Source organism: Hypanus sabinus, chromosome 19 (genome assembly GCF_030144855.1).
Source record: "Hypanus sabinus isolate sHypSab1 chromosome 19, sHypSab1.hap1, whole genome shotgun sequence".
NCBI lineage: Eukaryota > Metazoa > Chordata > Chondrichthyes > Myliobatiformes > Dasyatidae > Hypanus > Hypanus sabinus.
The window spans coordinates 14,608,930-14,631,639 of NC_082724.1; the positions used below are offsets into that span (position 1 = coordinate 14,608,930).

A 22,710-nucleotide genomic window follows, 5' to 3' on the forward strand; every position below is an offset into this window, starting at 1 on the left:
GATTTTGGAGATGTTCTCTGTCTTCCTTACTGGTACCAATGATGACATCCAAGTAATAGTGAGTGGCTGGGCAGCCTTGCAGTATCTGGTCCATAGCCTTCTGCCAGTGTGCTGGTGTAGATGCTACTCCAAAAATAAGGCCTATTATCCTGATAAAGCCCTTTGTGAGTGTCTCCCCAACTCCAACCCAAGGACTAGGCTAAGATTCCTCTTCTTCACTCTGATCAGACCCACATCTGCCTACCAATCAAGCACTTCAGATCCAACCACTGGGCAGCACTGGGTACAGCTAAGGACCCACAGGCACTGGTCCATCCAGCATAACCTTTCTCGGTGTAGCAGAACCTCTGGATTACCAAAGTCTGTTTAGTCTTTTCTGGAGGCTTATAACCAGGGGAAAATATGAAAAATAGATCTAAAAAATAGATTATTTATACTGTTTTGGCTTCATTATTGTCATCACCTCAGACTGTATCTCCCTCTTGACCCAACCGAGGAGAACTGGCCTCATGGGATAATACTGTGACAAAACATGTGACAGGTCAAGAAAGTTCACTATATGGAATGAGAAGTCATTCTGTGAATCAGATAGGAACATCACCCACATCAACGATCTCTCCGACTTGGACCACTTCTGAACAGACAGCCTGTCCTGGCTTTGGAGGCCTGACTATTGAGTGGGTGCGGGGTACAGGGGAGTAAAGCAGCTTGTTTTGTTGCTGTAAAGGTGCTTGCTACGTTATTTCGTTTTGCTGTTGTGTTTAGGGTGGCGGAGTGGACATACACCTCAACTAATGGAGGTGGAAGGTGCTCCACTCCCTGCAGGTCACTCTTGGCAAGGTGTAGCACCCGCTTAGCCCCTCGATCAGGGTCATGTGAACTCATGGTAACAGGTGGTGGAAAGTCCTATGAGCAGCTGGTGCCTATCACAGGCCCTGGTTATGCATCCACTGACGATCTCTGAAGAGTACTGATATTGGCTGGGGGGGTCACCCATCTAGTAAAGACACGGCCCAGAAGGCGGCAAATGGCAAACCACTTCCGTAGAAAAACTTGCCAACAACAGTCATGGTCATGGGACGATGACTGCCCACATCATACCACACGGCAGAAAATAATGACGATAATGTTGTTGCATTGTTCTTCTGAACACTGTGGACCTGCTGTATTGCTGTTGGAATGTCTGGAGATACCTGCGGGCTACCCCAAGCACATACTTAGAATGCGTTGGTGTAAAGCTTCAAAGTGTATTTATTACCACAGTTTATATGCAGTATACAACCCTGAGATTCGTCTTCCCACAGACAGCCCACAAAACAAAAGAAAACATGGAACACATTCAAGGAAAAAACATCAAACTGCCAAAGCACAAAAAAAGAACAAATTGCACAAACAGCAAAGAAAAATGAGAAAACAGCATATAGCATATAAAACATCAAACCAGAAAGTTATCAAAACAGTCCAGGCAAGTTCAGTTCACTCTAATGTTGCGTCACTGCAGGCCGCAGACTGCAGGTTGTTAACATAAATTACGTATTTCAGATATGTTTCATAGTAATTGTGATAAATAAAATAAAATTATTATGTTTGGTTGTAAAGGAGGGTGACAAGATCCCCAATAAAATGCTTGCCCACAGACAGTTAGTTGGCATTGATAACTAGTTCCTAGAAATGACCAAAATTCAGGCCCATCGCACATTGTCACAAGTGATATTCATCCTCCCAACCAAAGTAATCTCCCAAATGAAGTGTAAAAAGTTAAAACTTACTCACAAAAAGAAATTCAGCTAAAGTATTTCCCACCATAAACAATTAAGCAAAGCTTCAGGACACCACACTAACCCGTTCATTGTCATCCTGGGAAATCAACATCTGACTTTATTATTCTCTTTATTATTATTATTATTCACTTAGGAGAATATTATTCTCATGACTCCTGAGTTTCATCTTGTAAAGGCAAAAGAATTTTGGAAATGTCTCTCAAAAATATACAAAGGAGGAAGTTTTTTTATGCAGTCAAACTTTAAATCGATTTTCTTAATCGCAGGAACTTAGGGGAAAAAAAACTACTTTTGAGAGCATACGTCTAGTAGAGACATACTGGCCAAAGCTTCTAAGTTCAAAGTAAACTTGTTGTCACCATATATAATCCTGTGATTCATTTTCTTATAGGCATGTTCAATAAATCCACAGTAGAATAATAACTATAGAATCAATGAAAGACCGCACCAACTTGGGTGTTCAACCAACCAGCGTGCAAAAGACAACAAACTGTGAAAATACAAAAAGAAAGAAATAATAACAAAAAATAAATAAACAATAAATATCAGGAACATGAGATGAAGGGTCTTTGAAAGTGAGTCTATAGGTTGTGGGAACATTTCAATAATGAGGCAAGTGAAGTTGAGTGAAGTTACTCCCTTTGATGGTTGAGGGGTAATAATTTTGCCTGAACCTGGTAGTGAGAGTCCTGAGGCTCCTGTACCTTCTTCCTGATGGCAGCAGCGAGAAAAGAGCATGGCCTGGGTGGCGGAGGTCCCTGATGATGGATGCTGTTTTCCTGCAACAACGCCTCATGCACAAGTGCTCAATGGTGGGGAAGGTTATCCCTGTGATGGACTGGGTCATATCCACTGCTTTTTGTAGATTTTTCACTGAAGGGCATTGGTGTTTCCACACCAGGCTGGGATGCAGCCAGTCAATATACTCTCCACCACACATCTAAAGAGGTTTGTCAAAGTTTTAGATATCATGCAGCATCTTTGTGAATTCCTAAGGAAGTAGTCGCTGCCACACTTTGTCTGTAATTGCACTTAGGTGCTGGGCCCAGGACCGGTCCTCTGAAATAACATCAGGGAATTTAAAGTTGCCGACCCACTCCACGGCTCATCCTCTGATGAGGACGTCTCCCTGAAGTAAATAGTCAGCTCCGTGGTCCTGCTGACATTGACTATGAGGTTGTTGCTGTGGCACCACTCAGCTTCAGAACATGAACAAAGTCATTGGCTCACACCCTGCTCTGACCCGGTGGAACAAACACTTAGCGGCTCAGTTTAATTTCCCATCTGAAGGATGTTACTGCCAACATAGGGCCCCTCCTCAGTACAACATGGGTGTGTAAACTTACTTTAAATGCCCACATCCTGCAGCAGAGCTAAAACTCAAAACTTTCTGAAAATTAAGCAAAGCCAAGAGTCTTAGCAGCAGCTCAAAACATGGTTCTGCAAAATTATTCTATTTGTGCACAAAATGTTGACGTTACTAACAACCTGCATTTAATTCTCATCCCCATGAACTGAGTGAACATTTCAGTGACTGGTTAGTCTTCAATCATAATGGCAAGAATGGAGTCAAATGTGGGATTGACAAAGCAGATGGGTTTTTTTTAAAAACAACATCCTTCTAGTTTCATGGTCACTACTGCTAACACTAACTTTTAAATTCCAGATTTATTTAAGTATTTTAATTTAATTTCTACTGCTGTCATGGAGGCATTTGAAATTGCACCCCTAATTTTTTTTAACTCTGGCACTTGGAAACTAGCCCAGAATGCCAACCAGCATGCCTTACCCCTGTAGGTGAGAGGACTGATTTCCTTTGTGTATGTTGAACAATCAAATCACCAATGTTCTCAGATGCCCAAAATAGGCAGGAGAAGCAATGTGGACATGAACTGTGAAACAATGGAAATTCTGAAGACTACATTCCCAAGTGCAGACAATCTTATTTCCCCGGCCAAATGTGGAGTTATACTAGAGTCAGGTAGCAAAATTTATTAAACTATTCAGGTTCTCAGTTCTACCATCTATCTCAGAACACAAATTCAGTAAAGTACGATGATGGAGTTTCCTGGCAAAAGAAAGACAAGGAAAATATTAACACACCAGCTTAACTCTGTGTTTCCTGGTTAAATAAAGGTTGCAAGCTTCAAGAGTAGTGATTCCCTATCGCAGGAAGTCACAGACAGAATTGGCTGCCGTGTTACTCTTCAAACACAGCCAAGCCCCTTTGTCAACTAAAGGAGTGCTGTTTCAATCGGCACATAAGACGCAAAAGGCCGGTTCAAACTTACCTAAAACTCATCTTGAATCAGGGCGGGCTCGGGCTCGGGCTCTGGAATCGTTTTGTGCTCAGCACAGGCGTTCGGCAGTCTCCGAGGTCACGCACGGCTCGTTCAGAGGAGGAAGCATCAGTCTATCAGATCAGCACGGTTTCCCCCCCGGTGATGAGAAATGCAAGCAGGCGACTTGCCCTCAAGAGAGTCGGCGTTCCCCGGGATCTGTCCGCCGCACAGACACGAGGTTCACTCCCTGCTCGATAGCTCTCGGATGACAAGGGCTGGCCCCGCCTGCTACCCCACACTTGGGTACCAGCCAGGGCGGCCTTCGTTCGCGATTGGCTCCGAGACGCGACCACTTCGGTTATTTATCGCCCATCTTAGAAAGCCGAGCTCGAGTCAGAGGGGGAGGACGGGGAAATCCCTTCCGGAGGCTCTTCCTTTGCCAAAGCCCGTCGTGTCCCGAGCACAGCCCTCTTCAGCAGAGAAAGTTTTATTTTTTAATTGTGAATCACCGACTGTCCAATGGCTCCTCCGCCTAATTCTACTCTCTCATCAATGAAACCACAGCCAAGCTCTTGGGCGCCTCTCGGAGCTGCGCCGGGGAGGGGAGCAGTAGGGAAGAACTGCCCTCTGAGGGTATCGCACTCCGAGGAAGATATGAGGGGCCGGACGGGGACAACAGTAGAAGTGTGTGCAACTGGCAAAAATATTGTTCAAAGACACCTGCAAGCATAATTGTGCAAAAGGAGCGCAGGACACGTCGGTACAATTACACTGCATGGGGAAATGTACAGCCGCAGCTCCCTGTCTCTCAGAAGGAGAAATTAATCTCAGCACGTCTGGATTAAGTGTGCAGAGATGGCCAAAACAAAAAGGCAAACATCAGCAGTCCCGGAGAATATATTACAGTAGAAAGAGCACCATCCTGAAACAGGAGGGCCTCATGGTCCGAGGAGGCAGCCATGGCCGGCTGCTGTCAAACACACTAACTACAGTGTTAGCCTGAAGTTAGCAGATCACACGGTGTATTCTCGGCGACCGGAAAACAACAGGAAAGAATAACAACCTGAGTCAACATCACAGGTTTTTGTTACATTCTTCTGTCTGGGTTCTCACCCCCCTGTCAGGTGCCATTCACTGATGAGCCAGATAACCTCATCTACAGTTTAACCCCTAGTTTGATCCTCTCGGGGACACTGTCTCCCTGCTGCTCCACAAGCCGCATCTGTCTCCATTTCAGGTCTGACAAAACGCCTTCCTTCTGAAACACCAACTCCCTTTCTCTTCTCACAGATGCAGCATGACCTGCCCAGTATTTTCAGCATTTTCTGTTTTTTGTTCTAGATTTCCAGCTTTAACTTTTGATTTTCATAACTGTGCAATTCTAACTTGGTCACCTGTTCACCAAGATTCAAAAACTCAACTTCACATTTAGTCACTATCTTCACATTCTTCAATTCTTTTAAAATTTAAAACAAAATGAACTGAACATACCCAGTGACGGGCTTAGGTTGCAGAAAATTCCAAAAGTGCAAAACATGTTTTTTCCTCATTTCTAAATAGCTGACATCCTTACTTCGAGATTGTGACCTGTACTGCAACATCAAGGAAGCTATTCAAAGTTCATAGTAAATGAATTATATATAATGAACTGAGACCAAGGCTTTGGCCCTCCTCTGTCTGTTCCGGAGATTCGGGACTGTGGACTCAATTTGGTTCGGAATGCTGTTGCTTGTTTTTATTGTTTGCATGATTTGTGCTTTATTTCTCTTTCTCTGTTCATTGGGTGTTGGTCTTTTTTTTAAATCGGTTTCTTTCTGGTTTTTTGCTTTGTGGCTGCCTGTCAGCAGGCAAATCCCAAGGTTGTATAATTTCTACATACTTTGATAATAAATGTATCTTGAATGCTTTGAAATTTATTATCGAAGTATACATACTGTATTACATCATATCTCGCCACGAGATTCATTTTTTTGCAATCACAGTAAGTACAATAAACACAATAGAATCAATGAAAGACCACACCCAACAGGATTGACAACAACCAATGTGCAAAAAAAAACTGTGCAAATACAAAAAGAAAGAGAAAATAATAAATAAATAAGCCAAAAATAAATATTGAGAACATGAGATGAAGAATTCTTGAAAGCAAGTCTATCGTTTGTGGGAACAGTGCTGAGAGCAAGTGAAGTTATCCCTTCTGGTTCAGGAGCCTGATGGTTGAGGGGGAATAAGTGTTCCTAAGCCTAGAACTTTCTTGGGAAAGCCTAGGTCTTGAACTTTTTTGAGCTAAGAACCTTTTATACATAAATGTTCTGGAGTCTGTCTCTTGATTCAGTCAAGAGCTCCTTTAAAGGACTGTTACAGGCACTATCGAGATTATTGGAACCTTTGCTCTTGCACCAGGTTCCCTCCCAGATTTCACTCTTGATCGAGGCAGGCCTGTGTACAGATCTCAGCTCCCAAAATAAAGGTGACACATCAAAATACACACACAAAAGAATGGGTAGGAACTCAGTAAATCAGGCAGCATACATAGAGGGGATTAAAGATTCGAATGGTCTTATCCTGAAATGCCCACTGTTTATTCCTGTCTATAGATGTCGCCTGACCTGCTGAGTTCTTCCAGCATGTTGTGTGTGTGTTGCTCTGGATTTCCAGCATCTGCAGAATCTCTCGTGTTTACAATTTACAGCTAAAGACGTTTGTGTCTGAGAGTGAACAAGAAAGATGCATATACATCTTCATGAATTAAGGGAGTGTTTTCCTTTCAAACACTGTGGAAGGCAGTCCTTCCGAAGTACGTAACACATACAAAATGCAGGAGGAACTCAGCAGGCCAGGCAGCATTGTTGGAAAAGATGTTTCGGCCCAAAACCCTTCATTGGGTCCATATGTACCGTTTTTTATGTATTTCTTTTCTTGAATAGCCTAGAAAGTTTTGTTACGATTTAATGGTCATATTGCTGCTATTGTCCCTTTCCACACCTTGTGTGCGCGTCAGGTGGCATCATTATGGTTTTCATAACATTTGACTTGGTTTTTATAAAGCTGAGCTGCTAGCTGTATGCTCAACCCAGCAGAGATGAAAAGTGTGCAAGGGGCCAGCCAGATTCAAACCTGGGACCATTCGTCTCAAGGTCCAGCACTGACGCCACTACACCACCAGCCAGCTTATAGTTGACTGTGTTATGTTGTGTTGTTATGTTGTCAGATTACAGAAATGGATTATGTAAGTTTCTGTATTTTCCTTATCTATTAATTTAACATCTTACGACTAATGTCCACAGCTAAATGGGACAGTTTGGCCTGTTGAACTCCCAGGGTCTGCAGTTGGTCGGAATTGGAGGTAGAGGAACAAACCTGGTCTGCACTTACAACCAGACCAAATACCCTGCTCATAATTTACACTTCTTTGTTGGCAACCCTATCCAGTTATAAACCTTGTGTTCATCAGACTCAAAGTCCAGTTGACACAGAGGACTGATGCAGTATGAGAGAATTTGGAAATTAAAAGAGCATAAGATATAGAGGCAGATTAGGCTATTTGGCCCATCAAGTCTGCTCCGCCATTCAATCATGTCTGATTTATTATCCCTCTCAACGCCACTCTCAAGTCAAGTTGTCACTTTTATTGTCATTTTGACCATAACTGTTGGTACAGTACATAGTAAAAACAAGACAACATTTTTCAGGACCATGGTGTTACATGACACAGTACAAAAACTACACTGAACTACTTAAAAAACAACACAGAAAAAAACTACACTAGACTACAGACCTACCCAGGACCGCATAAGGTGCACAAAACAGTGCAGGCATTACAATAAATAATAAACAAGACCATAGGGCAGTAAGGTGTCAGTCCAGGCTTTGGGTATTGAGGAGTCTGATAGCTTGGGGGAAGAAACTGTCACATAGTCTGGTCATGAGAGCCCAAATGCTTCGGTGCCTTTTTCTAGATAGCAGGAGGGAGAAGAGTTTGTATGAGGGGTGCGTGGGTCCCTCATAATGTTGTTTCCTTTGCGGATGCAGCGTGTAGTGTAAATATCCGTAATGGTGGGAAGAGTGACCCCGATGATTTTCTCAGCTGACCTCACTATCCGCTGCAGGGTCTTGCAATCCGAGATGGTGCATTTTCCAAACCAGGCAGTGATGCTGCTGCTCAGGATGCTCTTAATACAACCCCTGTAGAGTGTGATGAGGATGGGGGGGGGGGTGGGGGGGTTGGAGATGGACTCCCCTCAGCCTTTGCCGAAAGTAGAGACGCTGCTGGGCTTTCTTTGCTATGGAGCTGGTGTGTGAGATTCTCCGCCAGGCGAACACTAAGAAATTTGGTGCTCTTTATGATCTCTACCAAGGAGCTGTCAATGTTCAGTGGAGAGTGGTCACTCCGTGCCCTCCTGAAATCAACAACCATCTCTTTTCTTTTGTTCACAGTAAGAGACAGGTTGTTGGCTCTGCACCAGTCCGTTAGCCGTTGCACCTCCTCTCTGTAAGCTGACTCGTCGTTCTTGCTGATGAGACCCACCACGGTCGTGTCATCAGTGAACTTGATGATGTGGTTTGAGCTGTGTGTTGCAGCACAGTCATGGATCAGCAGAGTGAACAGCAGTGGACTGAGCACGCAGCCCTGGGGAGCCCCCGTGCTCAGTGTGATGGTGTTGGAGATGCTGCTCCCGATCCAGACTGAGGTCTCCCAGTCAGGAAGTCTAGAATCCAGGTGCAGAGGGATGTGTTCAGACCCAGTAGACTCAGCTTTCCAGTCAGTTGCTGAGGGATGATTGTGTTGAATGCTGAACTGAAGTCTATGAACAGCATTCAAATGTGCGTGTCTTTTTTGTCCAGGTGGGTTAGGGCCAGGTGGAGGGTGATGGCAATGGCGTCGTCTGTTGAGCGGTTGGGACGGTACGCAAACTGCAGGGGGTCCAGTGAGGGGGGCAGCAGGGTCTTGATATACCTCATGACGAGCCTCTCAAAACACTTCATGATGATGGATGTGAGTGCAACGGGACGGTAGTCATTGAGGCAGGACACTGAAGACTTCTTCGGCACGGAGACGATGGTGGCGGCCTTGAAGCACGTTGGAATGGTGGCGCTGCTCAGGGAGATGTTGAAGATGTCAGTGAGAACATCTGCTAGCTGGTCTGCACATCCTCTGAGCACTCTACCAGGAATGTTGTCTGGTCCAGCTGCCTTCTGTGGGTTGACCCTGCACAGGGTTCTTCTCACATCCGCCACGGTGGGACACAACACCTGGTCATTTGTAGGAGGGGTGGACTTCCTCGCTGCCACGTCATTTTCCACCTCAAAATGAGCATAGAAGTTATTCAGCACATCTGGGAGGGAGGCATCACCCGCACAGTGAGGTGGTGTTGTCCTGTAATTGATGATGTCCTGGACGTCCTTCCACATGCACCGAGAGTCGCCGCTGTCCTGGAAGTGGCTGTGTATTTGCTGGGTGTGTGCACACTCTGCCCCTCTGATGGCCCGGGACAGTTTGGCCCTTGCTGTCTTTAGGGCTGCCTTGTCACCTGCTCTGAAAGTGGATTCACGGGTCCTCAGCAGCGCATGCACCTCAGCTGCCTTCTCCCCATAACCTTTGATGTCCTTACTAATCAGTGGATAAACCGGATTCTGATTCAACATCCGCTTTAAATATATCCAATAACTTAGCTTCCACTGCAATCTGTGGGAAAGAATTTCACAGATTCACCACCCTCTGGCTAAAATAAAAATCCTCTTCACCCCTGTTCTGAAGGGATGTATTTCCGTTCTGAGGCTGGGCCCTCTGGTCCTAGACACCCTACCATAGGAAACATCCTCTCCACATCCACTCTATCCTGGACTTTCAATATTCAATGGGTTTCAATGAGATCCCCCCCATATTCTTTAGAACTCCAGTGAGTACAGGCCCACAGCCACGAAATGCATGTTTCATTCCGGTATCATTCTCATGAACCTCTTCTGGACCCTCTCCAATGCTAACACATCCTTTCTAAGATTAGGGGCCTAAAAATGCTTACAATACTCCTAGTGTGGTCTGACAAATCCCTCATCGAGCCTCATCATTACATCCTTGCCCATATCCTAGTACTCTCCAAAGGAATTCTAAATTGTATTTGCCTTCCTTATGGTTTGTAACTCTAAAACATAAAACCAATTGGAAGAAAAACAAGAGAGTCCAGAAAATGAGTTTAACTGTTTTTACTTTAAGTGAGGTGCCTCCATATGATGTGGTGTTGTAATGACGTATGCCATTTACGTAAGTTTACATATAGCCCATACTGAATCATTTAAACAAACAATGATTAATCAATCAATATATTTACAATATTACTCAAATATTACTGAAATATTAAATACACAACATTCCTTACCACCGACTCATCCTGCAAGTTAACCTTTAGGGAATCCTGCCCAAGTCCCTTTGCACGTCTGATTTCTGAATTTGCTGTCCATTCATTTGAAGTTCTTCTGCAGACTCCCTATTTCCTCAACACTACCTAGATGTTCATCTACCTTTGTGTCATCTGTAAACTTGGCCACAAAGCCATCATGTTAGGAAATCTGCAGATGCTGGAAATTCAAACAACACACACAAAATGCTGGAGGAACACGGCAGGCCAGGCAGCATCTATAGGAAGAAGTACAGTCAATGTTTCGGGCTGAGACCCTTCGTCAGGACTAACTGAAAGAAAAGATAGTAAGAGATATGAAAGTGGGAGGGGGAGGGGGAAATCCAAAATGATAGAAGATAGAAGGCTCTTGAGGAAATATGGTCTGCCTCAGGAATTGCTGCTGCAGTTCTATACTACAGTCATTGAGTCTGTCCTGTGCACCTCCATCACTGTGTGGTTTGGAACCGCCACCAAGCAGGTTAGAACCAGACTACAGCACACAGTGAGGACTGCCGAGCGCATCATTGGAGCCTCCCTGCCCTCTATTGTGGACCTGTACTCTTCCAGGTTGAAGAAGAGGGTGGGGAACATCATAAAGGACTCCTTCCATCCTGCACACGGACTGTTTGAACTGCTTCCGTCTGGTAGGCGCTTCAGATCCCTCCAGACTAAGACTAATAGGCACTGGAGAAGTTTTTTCCCTACTGCGGTCACTTTGCTGAACAGTTAACTGCTGGTTAGCTGTCAGCTAACTATTACTTGGATTGCACTACTTGTATGTATAATCTATATTTTCATTTATATTTATCATTATTATTGTTATGAGCAGAGAGACAACATCTGCCGGAAGTAAATTCCTTGTATGTGTACAGGTACTTGGCGATTAAAGTCTGATTCTGATTCTGATTCTTACAGGGGGGGGGAGGAGTGAAGCTAAGAACTGGAAAGGTGATTGGCAAAAGGGATACAGAGCTGGAGAATGGAAAGGATCATGGGACAGGAGGCCTAGGGAGAAAGAAAGGAGGAGGGGAGCACCAGAGGGAGCTAGAAAACAGGCAAGGAGTGATTGTGAGAGGGGCAAAGAGAGAAAAAAAGAGGGGGGGGGGATAATAAATAAATAAATAAACAAACAGATAAATAAGGGGTGCGGTAAGAAGGGGAGGAGGGGCATTAACGGAAGTTAGAGAAATCAATGTTCATGTCATCAGGTTGGAGGCTACCTAGACGGAATATCAGGTGTTGTTCCTCCAACCTGAGTGTGGCTTCATCTTGACACTAGAGGAGGCCATGGATAGACATATCAGAATGGGAATGGGACGTAGAATTAAAATGTGTGGCCACTGGGAGATCCTGCTTTCTCTGGCGGACCAGGCGTAGGTGTTCAGCGAAACGGTCTCCCAGTCCACGTTGAGTCTCACCAATATATAGAAGGCCGCCCCGGGAACACCGGATGCGGTATATCACACCAGCCAACTCACAGGTGAAGTGTCGCCTCACCAGGAAGGACTGTCTAGAGCCCTGAATGGTGGTGAGGGAGGAAGTATGAGGCAGGTGTAGCACTTGTTCCACTTACAAGGATAAGTGCCAGGAAGGAGATCGGTGGGAAGGGATGTGGGGGGTGGGGGGTGGGGATGAATGGCCAAGGGAGTCACATAGGGAGCAATCCCTGTGGAAAGCAGAAAGGGGGGGTGGAGTGAAACAAATGCTTGGTAGTGGGATCCTGTTGGCGGAAGTTATGGAGAATTATAAGTTGGACCCGGAGGCTGGTGGGGTGGTAGGTGAGGACAAGGGGAACCCTATCCTGAGTGGGGTGGCGGGAGGATGGGGTGAGAGCAGATGTGCATAAAACGGGAGAGATGCATTTGAGAGCAGAGTTGATGGTGGAGGAAGGGAAGCCCCTTTCTTTAAAAATTTATGCTGGTGGAACGTCCAAAATTTATTGGACAAAACCAACATGGTCTACAAAATCCAATGTGGGGACTGCAGCAAAGAGCACATTGACCAAACTGGGAATAAAATACCCACAAGGATCCATGAACATGAACTGGCTGTAAAGCAGCATGAGCAACTTTTCCTAGGCTCTACCCCTGAAGGTGGAGAGGGGCACAAAATTAACGGGGCAGCAGTGAAATTCATGGCGCAAGCAAACACGTGGCACACAGAGAATTCCTAGAAGAGTGGTTTTTGGAGAACAATCCTGTAAACAAACACACAGACCTCGATCCTATTTATGAACTGATGCCGGCGCAATTCCGGACCACAACGCACAAAGTCCATCACGCAACCAATCAGCGGCAAGATTTCCTCCCCACATCACAATCCGCTTTCCAAAGTGGCGACCAATCAGCTGATCGAAAAGTATATAAATTCCAAGCATTCGGAGGTCACACCACAATCAACAACGCACTGAATGGTCGCATGCTGACCAAACGTTTGCAAGTAAATCACCAAGATTGGAGAGCTCAACCCAGCCATGTCTCCACTCCTCACAATGCTCCCTGCTCATTGGTAGGAAGTATTGAAATGCAATTGTCTCTCTTGGATAGAGCATATAGGTACCTTCAGTGAGAAATTGAGAGAGATTACCAAAATTTCCAGCTGGCAAACAGCCAAACACGTAGAAACTCACTGCCGTGATCACCTTGGCAGCCACCTGCATTGCAACTTAATGATGTCATCTCTGAGGTGTGGATCCCCAGTGATGTCCCTGAGGTCAAATTGCTTCCTGAACACCCTGGCTATACGTTGATCCTGTCAAGAGCCCTTCTTCCTCTTACAGAACAAAAGCAGGTCCTTCCATCCATGATGTGCTAAACTCATTAAGCAAATGACATGATCCCATCTGCCAGCACATGGTCAATATCCCTCCATTCTCTGCATATTTGCGTGTTTATCTAAGAGCCTAATAGATACATCCATTGTATCTACCACCAGTTCATTCCAGGCACCAATCAATCTTGACGTAAAAACTTTCCCTGCACATCTTAATTGATTATCTCCCAGCTCACTTTGAATGCGTGGCCTCTGGATTAGACATTCTGACCCTGGGAAAAAGGTAGGGGGTGTCTATCTATGCCTCTCAAAATTTTATAAGCTTCTATCAAGTCTCCGCAGAGCCTCTGCGGATGCAGAGAAAGCAACCTTAGTTTGTTCAGCCTCCCCACCCACCCATCTGCCTTGTTTACTCTGCCAGTGAATGCTGTCTATCAAACTGAGTTCTGTTCATGCACTGTACCTCGAAGCAACAGGTGTCGGCGGAGATATCAGGGGCAGGTGAATCAGAATCAGAATCAACATCACCGGCACATATTGCGAAATTTATTGCCTTTGTGGCAGCAATACATTGCAATACATAATAAAAGAGGGGAAAAAAACTGAATTACAATTAGTATATATATTTGCTCTAATTCAGAGTTTTTAAGTGTTTAATATATATGTTTGTGTGTGTGTGTGTGTGTAAGTATATATATATACACACATACACACACAAATATATACTAAATAGTTAAGTAACTAGTGCAATAATAGAACATAGAAAACTAGAGTGCATTACAGGTTCTTTGGCTAACAATATTGTGCTGATCATGCAACCTACTCTAGAAACTGCCTAAAATTTCCCTAGCACATAGCTCTCTTTTCTTAGATCCATGTACTTATCTAAGAGGCTCTTAAAAGACCCTATTGTATCTAATTCCACCACCGCCACCAGCAGTCAAATTCCATGCACCCATCACTCTCCGTGTGAAAAACTTACCCCTGACATCCCCTCGGTATCTATTTCCAAGCACCTTAAAACTATGCCCCCTTGTGTTAGCTATTTCAGCCCTGGGAAAAAGCTTCTCACTATCCTCATGATCAATGCCTCTCATCATCTTATACACCTCTGTCCTCCGTCGCTCCAAGGAGAAAAGGCCAAGTCCACTCAACCTATTCTCATAAGGTACGCCCTCCAATCCAAGTAAAATCCTTGTAAATCTCCTCTGCACTCTCTCTATAGTATCCACAAATCCAATAGAAATAAAAAGTAGTGATGTAGTGTTCATGGGTTCAATGTCCATTCAGAAATTGGATGGCAGAGGGGAAGAAGCTGCACCGAACCGTTGATTGTGGGCTTTCATCCTGCTGTACCTCCTTCCTGATGGCAGCAGTGAAAACAAGACATAACCTAGGTGGGGGGGGGGGGGGCTGCTTAATGGATGCTACCTTTTTGAGACATTGTTCCTTGATGCTGTCCTGGATACTACAGAGGCTAGTGCTCATGATGGAGCTGATTAAGTTTACAACTCTGAGCTTACTTTGATCCTGTGCAGCACCGACCCCCCATCCCAACCTTAACGTCCTTCAGCACCAGTCACACCACCCCCTCAAAAATGCAAAATGCAGGCAACGGTCAGCCAAACTATTCCCTCCTTAATCTGAAAGTAGCTGATCATCCCTCTAGAGGCTGGATTTCAGAAGGTGGAAGGTGGAGAGGTTGCAATACGAGTTCAAGAGTAGAGAGGTTATGTTGCAACTCTACAAATCTCTGGTGAGGCCGCACTTAGAGTATTGTGTTCAATTCCGGTCACCTCATTATAGGAAGGATGTGGAAGCTATGAAAAGGGTGCAGAGGAGATTTACCAAGACGTTGCCTGGTTTGGAGAACAAGTCATATGAAGCAAGGTTAGCAGAGCTGGGACTTTTCTCTTTGGAGCGTAGAAGAATGAGAGGGGACTTGATAGAGGTCTACAAGATTATGAGAGGCATAGATGGGGTGGATAGTCAGTACCTGTTTCCCAGGGCACCAATAGCAAACACCAGAGGGCATATGTACAAAATTAAGGGAGGGAAGTTTAGGGGAGACATCGGGGTAATTTTTTTTACAGAGAGGGTTGTGAGTGCCTGGAATGACTTGCCAGGGATGGTGGTGGAGGCTAAAACATTAGGGGTATTTAAGAGCCTCTTGGACAGGCACAGGGATGAAAGAAAAATAGAGAGTTATGGGGTAGTGTGGGTTTAGTACTTTTTTTAAAGGAATGTAGGGGTCGGCACAACATGGAGGGCTGAAGGGCCTGTACTGTGCTGTATGTTCTATGGTTCTATGATGGTTGTAGTTTGTTCTGCCTAAGGCTTGAACATCTATACAAACCTTTGGTCATCTACCCTATTTTATGTCTCTATGGCTTGGTTTGGAATACTAGCAATTAATTGCTTGTGAATAACTGCCTTATTCCAAGATCCAGATTAAGAAAAGATTGATTGTCTGCACACAAAATGCTGTAGGAACTCAGGTGGGCAGGCAAAGATGCAGGGGAATAAAGAGCTATGTTTCGGGTTGAGACCCTTCATCAGGACTGGATAGGAAGGCTCAGGAAGACAGAATCCGAAGTTGAAGGGGAGAGGAAAGAGTACAAGCTGGATGGTGATAAGTGAAACCAAGTAAAGAGGGAAGATAAGTGGGTGCCGGGCGGGGGTGGGGGGGGTGGGGAGAATGAAGTGAGAAGCTGACAGGGATAGGTGGAAACAGTAAAGATGTGAAGAAGGAATCTGATAGGACAAGAGAATAAGCCATGGGAGAAAGTGAAGGAGGAGGGACACCAGTCAGAAGTGATAGGAGAAGCGACGAGATGAGAGGGGAGCTGGAATGGGAAATGGAAAAAGAGAGGACGTGGGAACCAGAAGTTAGAGAAATTGATGTTCATGCCATCAGGTTGGAGGTTAGGCAGGTGGAATATGAGGTATTGCTCCTCTAAACTGACGGTGGCCTCATTGTGGCAGAAGAGGAGGCCATGGACCAACATGGTGGAATGGCAATGGGGATTGGAATTAAAGAGATTGGCCACTGGGAAATCCTGCTCATTGTTTATGGAGTGAAGGTGCTCGAGAAAGCCATGCTGACCCGCTGAGTTCCTCCAGCATTTTCTGCGTCACCCTGAACTTCCAACATCTGCAGAGTTTCTTGTGTTTATGAATTGTCTGTGATCAATTTCCTCATCAAAATAGTGTGTGATGAGGGAAACCTGCAATGGAGGAGATGCCATGAGCACTAGTCTTTTTAATTGGACGAGACAACAAGGTACAAAGGAACTTTGGTGAATAACTGCAGGAAAATTGACTTTAGGACTTCATGTGGTCCTTCAAAGGAGCAACCTCTGAGGTTAAATGTGAGCAAATTTGGAGCTCCGGTCCTGGACAACCAGATCTAAATCCAAATGAAAAACCTGGAAACAGTCAGTAGATAGCCTTTCCTTTTCTACCTTGCCAGGAGTTGCCTAACCTGTTCAGCATTTGCTTTGGTAACACAGGTCCTGATATTTATAAATACACTCCAGACAGCAGCCTGTAAACATTTTCGATGAAGGGCACTGGATTGTTATCAGCATCAGTATTACAAGATTTGTACATCATGAGCATTTAATTTTAGGTATTGAATAAAAAGCACTTTGTGTCTGGAACTTTCTTCACAACTCTCTATTGATTGACATTCTCATTAGAAAACTTCTTAAGCCTCTTGATATTTGTAAGTGGTTCTGTCCCCTCTTTCCCCCCTTCTATCCCCCTACTGTGCAGTGAACCAATACTAACAAATGTCAAAGAGTTTATAGAAGTCTGCAGTTTGGCAAAGATGCCCCAGGGAAGATGTTTACCAATCTCTTGTCAACATGGATTCTACATAGCAAAATCTATGGTCAAAGTAATATTGTATTGTACAAGAAAAAGACTCACTTCCAGAACAAAATAGTTTTATCTTCATACATTTAAACATTAATTTCTCAAATTTCTAGTAATTTCTCCCCCCTTCCTCCTCTTTTTCTCTATTCCCCAGTCTGGGTTCCCTCTCATCCCTTCTTTTTTCTTCTCAGCTGTCCACCACCTCTCTCTGGTGCCCGTCCTCCTTCCCACTCTTCCATGCTCCACTGTCCTCTCCTATTAGATTCTTTCTTCTTCAGGCTTTCATCTCTTCCATCTATCACCTCCCAGCTTTGTACTTCATTCCCCCTCCCCCACTTCCCCCCTCACCTCCCAACTTGCCAGCGCGTGCTTCTTCCCCTACCTGCACCTTCCCATTCTGCGCCCTTACCTTCCGGAACTGATGAAGGGTCTCGGCCCGAAGTGTCGACTGTTTACTTCCTTCCACAGACCTGCTGAGTTCCTCAGCACTTTATAGGTGTTTCTTCATAGCCTGCCACTCTCAGTCCCAGAAAAGAGCATTTCACTTCGTGGCCGTCATGTGGCACTGTCGCTGTACGAATCAGCCCGTGTTTTCAGTCCAGCCAAGATGTGGTAGAGCTGTGTCAATCTGATTGAAGGTTCTCATGGGAAACCCAAACAGCATCCTTTTCGGATCATGTGGTCCTCCCAGCCTCTTCCATCCGTCCAATAAAGCTGCAGCTGATCCTGTCGCTCAGCCTTCCTTTCCTGCACTCATTACACCCTACCTAAAGCTTGTGATCTCCACCAATTTAAATCATAAATCCTATTGTTAGGCATCTACTCTAGAACATTTAAAATTAAATCATGAAGCATTACACATACAAAAGTGAATAGTAAGTGAATGTGTTTTTTTTGGCACAACCTCCTCTATAGAAAGAGGGAAATGAGGTGTTAGTTGTGTTAAGGGGCTGTAAATTATGGCACCACAGCCTCATTTCAACACAGGATTACCAGATCACTGCACTCTTCAAAAGTTAAATAAAGCGCCGAAAGTGCAACAAAATGTTTCAACTGGTTGCCTCTCTGTAACTAACACTTTAATGTGTCTTCTGAGAGTTGAAAAGCATATGTCAAACACATGCTTGCCCAAGGTTATGACATAGGAATAACAGTGAGATCATTGGCGCTGTTGGTTTCTCAGGCTGGTATAGTTGTGGGTGGTAATGGGGATGAGCTCCCACTACCTATTAAATGCTCCCAATGGCGCGCGCGTCAAGTAGCCTCTGACAACCAGGTCCAATTCTTGGCCTTAACGTGTGGCTTAGCTACTAAGCCCAGTGGAACCATTTCTACTGACAGAAGGGGCAAAGGCGGGTTACTGGTGCTTTAAAACCAGTCACTTCAGGCGGATGGGGCTCGTCAGCCCCTTCTGTCAGCAGCTCAGCTAGGAAGAGGGAAACGCTGATCTCAAACCTCTGCTGTCTTGCAGGTTATACCCACTAAGGGGGAAGGCTCGGGGAGTAAACCCACGAGGGAAAAATCCAGAGCTGGAGTCCCTAACACGGTCCTACCTTGAGTTCAACGCTGACTGGTAACTCCTGGCAAAATCTTACTCTCCATATTGTAATGCCCTGGATTTGCGTGTCTAGACAGCTAGGACACAATATCCGTGTTCAACTCTGACTAAGAGGCCTCCGAATTGGTGCTGTTGACGAGGAGAGGATCACGAAGCAATTTCCATACATGAAGAAAATAAGAGGTCCCTGTACAATCTGTGCCCATAGTCTATTGTCTATTATAATTCTTCCTAGCAAAGAAAACTCCCCCTGCACATAAACAGCAAGAATCTACTTACATAATACATGATGCTAGAAGTAGTTGTGGCACATGTAAGTGTAGTTTTCTCAAATCAAGCTCTTTTTTGGCAGCTCCTTGGGACTGGGGATGATGTGCTTTGATTCTGGTTTTGTGGTTTCAGAGGTGGCCGAGAAGGCCCATCTTATGAACCACGGACTCTTCCATAGTCGGGCAGGAAATGGCTGTAGGGCCACGTTGGATTAGTTCTGTGTGATGAGACGCTTCTTATGCAAGGCTTCTGTGAGTTCTTGGTGAATGAAGACATCAAAGCCAACCCAAATGCCCACCATCACATCATGCACCTTTGGGCTACAGGTTCCAAGGAGTCAGGAGGGATCTTGTACTTCTTTAAAGAGGTTTTGATTACAAACAAACTCTCTGGCACAGAAAAATAGAGGGTCTTAATCATTCTGAAAATTTTTTGGACACTTTAAAAAGAAAGAAACAATTTTAAAAGCTTTTATTACATCTTCTTTGTCCCATTTTCCTTCTCTTTTACTTTTTAGTTTACATCAGTTTAATTATTCCATTAAACCCTGTCTGCTTCAATCTTCCTGGCCAAAGAGGCAATGTTGTAGTTGCAGCTGTTACGAACCCCGTAACTGGGTCATTTACCAGCAAAGATAGAGAGGTCCGTTGAAGTCTGATGATACTATTTTAACAGTATTTATTAGTAAAAATACACAAAAATAATATCAATGCAAACATACAGATAATATACGTCGTCAATACTAAATCTAAAAGTGCGGGTATAATAATAATCAATAAGAAATAAGCTCTATCGTTGTCTAGGGGATAATGTATTGTCCAATGGAAATATAAAAATCATTCAGTTCATTCAGGCTGCAGCCTGTGGTTGGAATCAAGAGAGAGATTTTAGAAACTTGCCAGCTTTTCCTTTTTATGATGTCGATCCTTCGAAATTTCTTTGGTGTGGGTCTCTTCTTTAGCTAAGCCGTTCTTCCATGGTAAGGCCCCAATCCCAGGCAAAGGGAAAGGACGCACGCGAGCCCCCCACCGGCTGTCGCTATTAAACGCTGTCACGGGATTTCTAGCCTCTCTCCTGGTGCGTCTAAAGGGGTTGTTCCCCAGACCCTCTTTTATCCTTACTCACGGGGTCTCAGACGTCAATCAGGTTGGGATGATGCAATCCCTCAACCAGCCCACTCTGGTCATTCCCTGAGGGCTTCAATGAATAGTACAGTACTCAATACACAATTCCATCTCCAAGAGACAATAGCCGTTATCAAGGGTTCTGCCTTGCTGTGGCCAGGACACATTCCAAGCCTGTGTATTCTGGACATCTCTCTCTCATTTCCTGGGTCCCAAACCCAAATTAATAGCGATCTTGTGATTCTCAAAAAGGAGGGGGCTACTTTGTACCCTTCAGCCCCTCAGTGTTGTGGCACATTCGTAATACAGCATAGACCCAAACGCTAATTGTTCATTGCTTCCTATAAACACTGGGCAGACTGAAGTCTCAGTTTATAAAACTAATGCCTGAGATGAGCTGCAAATCCAGACTGAATGCAACTTCAAGGAGAGGAAGTATTGTGCACTTTTGTTGTGATGTTCTTGCAAAAAAGATTCTGAATAGACCATAAGATATAGGAGCAGAATTAGGCCGTCTGGCCCCTCAAGTCTGCTCTGCCATTTCATCTTGGCCAATCCATTTTCCCCCTCAGACACAATTTCCTGCCTTCTCCTCATATCCCTTCATACCCCGATTAATCGGACACCTTGGTAGCGTAGTAGTTAAATACAGGCGACCTGGGTTCATTTCCCGCCGCTACCTGCAAGGAGTTTGAATGTTCTCCCCATCACCCCGTGGGTTTCCTCAAGGTGTAACTGTTTCCTCCCACTGTCCACAGAAGTACTGAGGAATTGAATATATAAAAAAATCATTTTGAACCTATGTAACCTCTGGCTAAAAGAATAATTGGGACTGAATAGGAATTTTTGTACTGAAGTAAACTCTGTCTTCAGCAGTTGACTAAGAGAGGCTCATTACCAGTTCTCCTCGACTTGCAAGGAGACATTGAGAGTTTGATAATTGGACGTTGTACCCTCATTTGAGGAGGACTCACCCATAAGGACAGGAATGAACATCCATCTGTAATTAAGTCAGGGCCTAGCAAAGGGAATACTGATAGGGACTGGACAGCACATCCACCTGTAATTAAGCCTTGATCTAGCAGACTCTCTTATCTGTAACTAAGTTTTGCACCAACAGACTTGGTGGGCATACCAGTTCAAATGATATCTTGCAACAGCAATGAAGGGGCTTACTATGTTTAAATATACACTGTAACCTGAGGAAGCAGGCCCACTTGTCAGACGGTGGCAGTACTTATGCCTTCCCTTTGACAACTGGGTCTCAAACTCCTGCAGGAAGATGCACAATAAACTGTGCTAACTATAAGAAGCTGGTCTTCCCAGTTTTATTCAGATTCAACTTTGAAGTACCAATTGGTAAATCACTGTAAATTGTCCCGTGATTAGGCTCGGATTAAATCGGGAAATTGCTGGTGGTGTGGCTCATGTGCTGGAAGGGCCTATTCCACGCTATATCTCAGTAAAAATCTATCAACCTCTGCCTTAAATATACCCAATGACGGCCTCCACATCCGCCTGTGGCAACAAATACCACAGATTCACCACTTTAGCTAAAGAAATTCCTTCTCATCTCCATTCTAAGAGGATGCCCCTTAATTCTGAGGCTGTGTCCTTTGGTCTTAGACTCTCCCTGTATAAGAAACATCCTCTCCACATCCACTCCACTGAGGCCCTTCAATATTGAATAGGTTTCAATTGGGTCACCCTCATTCTTCTGAATTCTAGTGACTACAGGCCCAGAGCCATCAAATACTCCTCATATGACAAGCCTTTCAATCCTAAAATCATTTTCATGAACCTCCTTTGAACCCTCTCGAATATCAGCACATCCTTTTTTTAAATAATGGGCCCAAAACTGCTCACAATACTCCGTGAGACTTCAGCAGTGTTTTATAAGCAGGGAGTCCTGCACCTCAGATTTTTAAATTTTCTCTCCATTTAGAAAATAGCCTACACTTTTAGTTCTACCAAAGTGCATGACCGGACACTTCCTGACGCCGTATTTTATTGGCTACTTCTTTGGCCATTCTCCTAATCTATCTCAGTCCTTTTGCAGCCCCACTACTTCCTCAAAACTACTTGCCCCTCCATCTACCTTCATATCATCCACAAACATGACCATAAAACTATCAATGCAGTCATCCAAATCATCTGTCCCAACACAGACCCCTGTGGAACACCACTAGTCACTTGCAGACAATCAGAAAAGGCTCCCTTTATTCCCACTCTTTGCCTCCTGCCAATCAGCCAAAGCTCTATCCATGCTAGTATCTTTCCTGTAATACCATGGGCTCTTAACTTGTTAAGCAACCTCATGTACAGCACCTTGTCAAAGGCTTTCTGAAAATCCAAGTACAAAAAAGTATTGGGGAAAAAACCCCCCACAGGATAATTTATAGCCAATAGAGCACTGTGTTGCTTCCTGTCTTGGAGGTCTAATTTGGAAACTTCATTTTGTAAGTTAGATTTAAGAGAGCAAGTTCAGACAAAGACAGAGAGGTGAACAACAGCACACCCAAATCCTTGTCGACTCTCTAGCTCCTAATTATACAAATCCCATTTTGTTATTTTCAACACTTGTATCAACCTTCCCCCAGGTTCGACCACAGCCGCGGCATATTATCTACACACTAAGGGCAATTG

The 22,710-nt window shown here is 44.5% G+C and overlaps 1 protein-coding gene across 3 annotated transcripts in view; it reads right to left on the reverse strand.

The window, feature by feature from the left end:
* The window catches only part of LOC132377744 (protein shisa-5-like), a 106,500-nt gene that overhangs the window by 62,767 nt on the left and 21,023 nt on the right, over positions 1-22,710 (reverse strand). Inside the window, exon 1 of one of the 3 annotated variants that reach the window (XM_059944057.1) lies at positions 5,555-5,628. The exons of 1 other annotated variant lie outside the window; for it this stretch is intronic. In XM_059944057.1, coding sequence (XP_059800040.1) covers positions 5,555-5,613 — 59 coding nt within the window. In that variant the 5' untranslated portion in view covers positions 5,614-5,628. Of the gene's footprint in view, positions 1-4,072; positions 4,406-5,554; positions 5,629-22,710 lie in introns of those variants that run through there. One more of the 3 variants, XM_059944058.1, reaches the window with a different exon arrangement.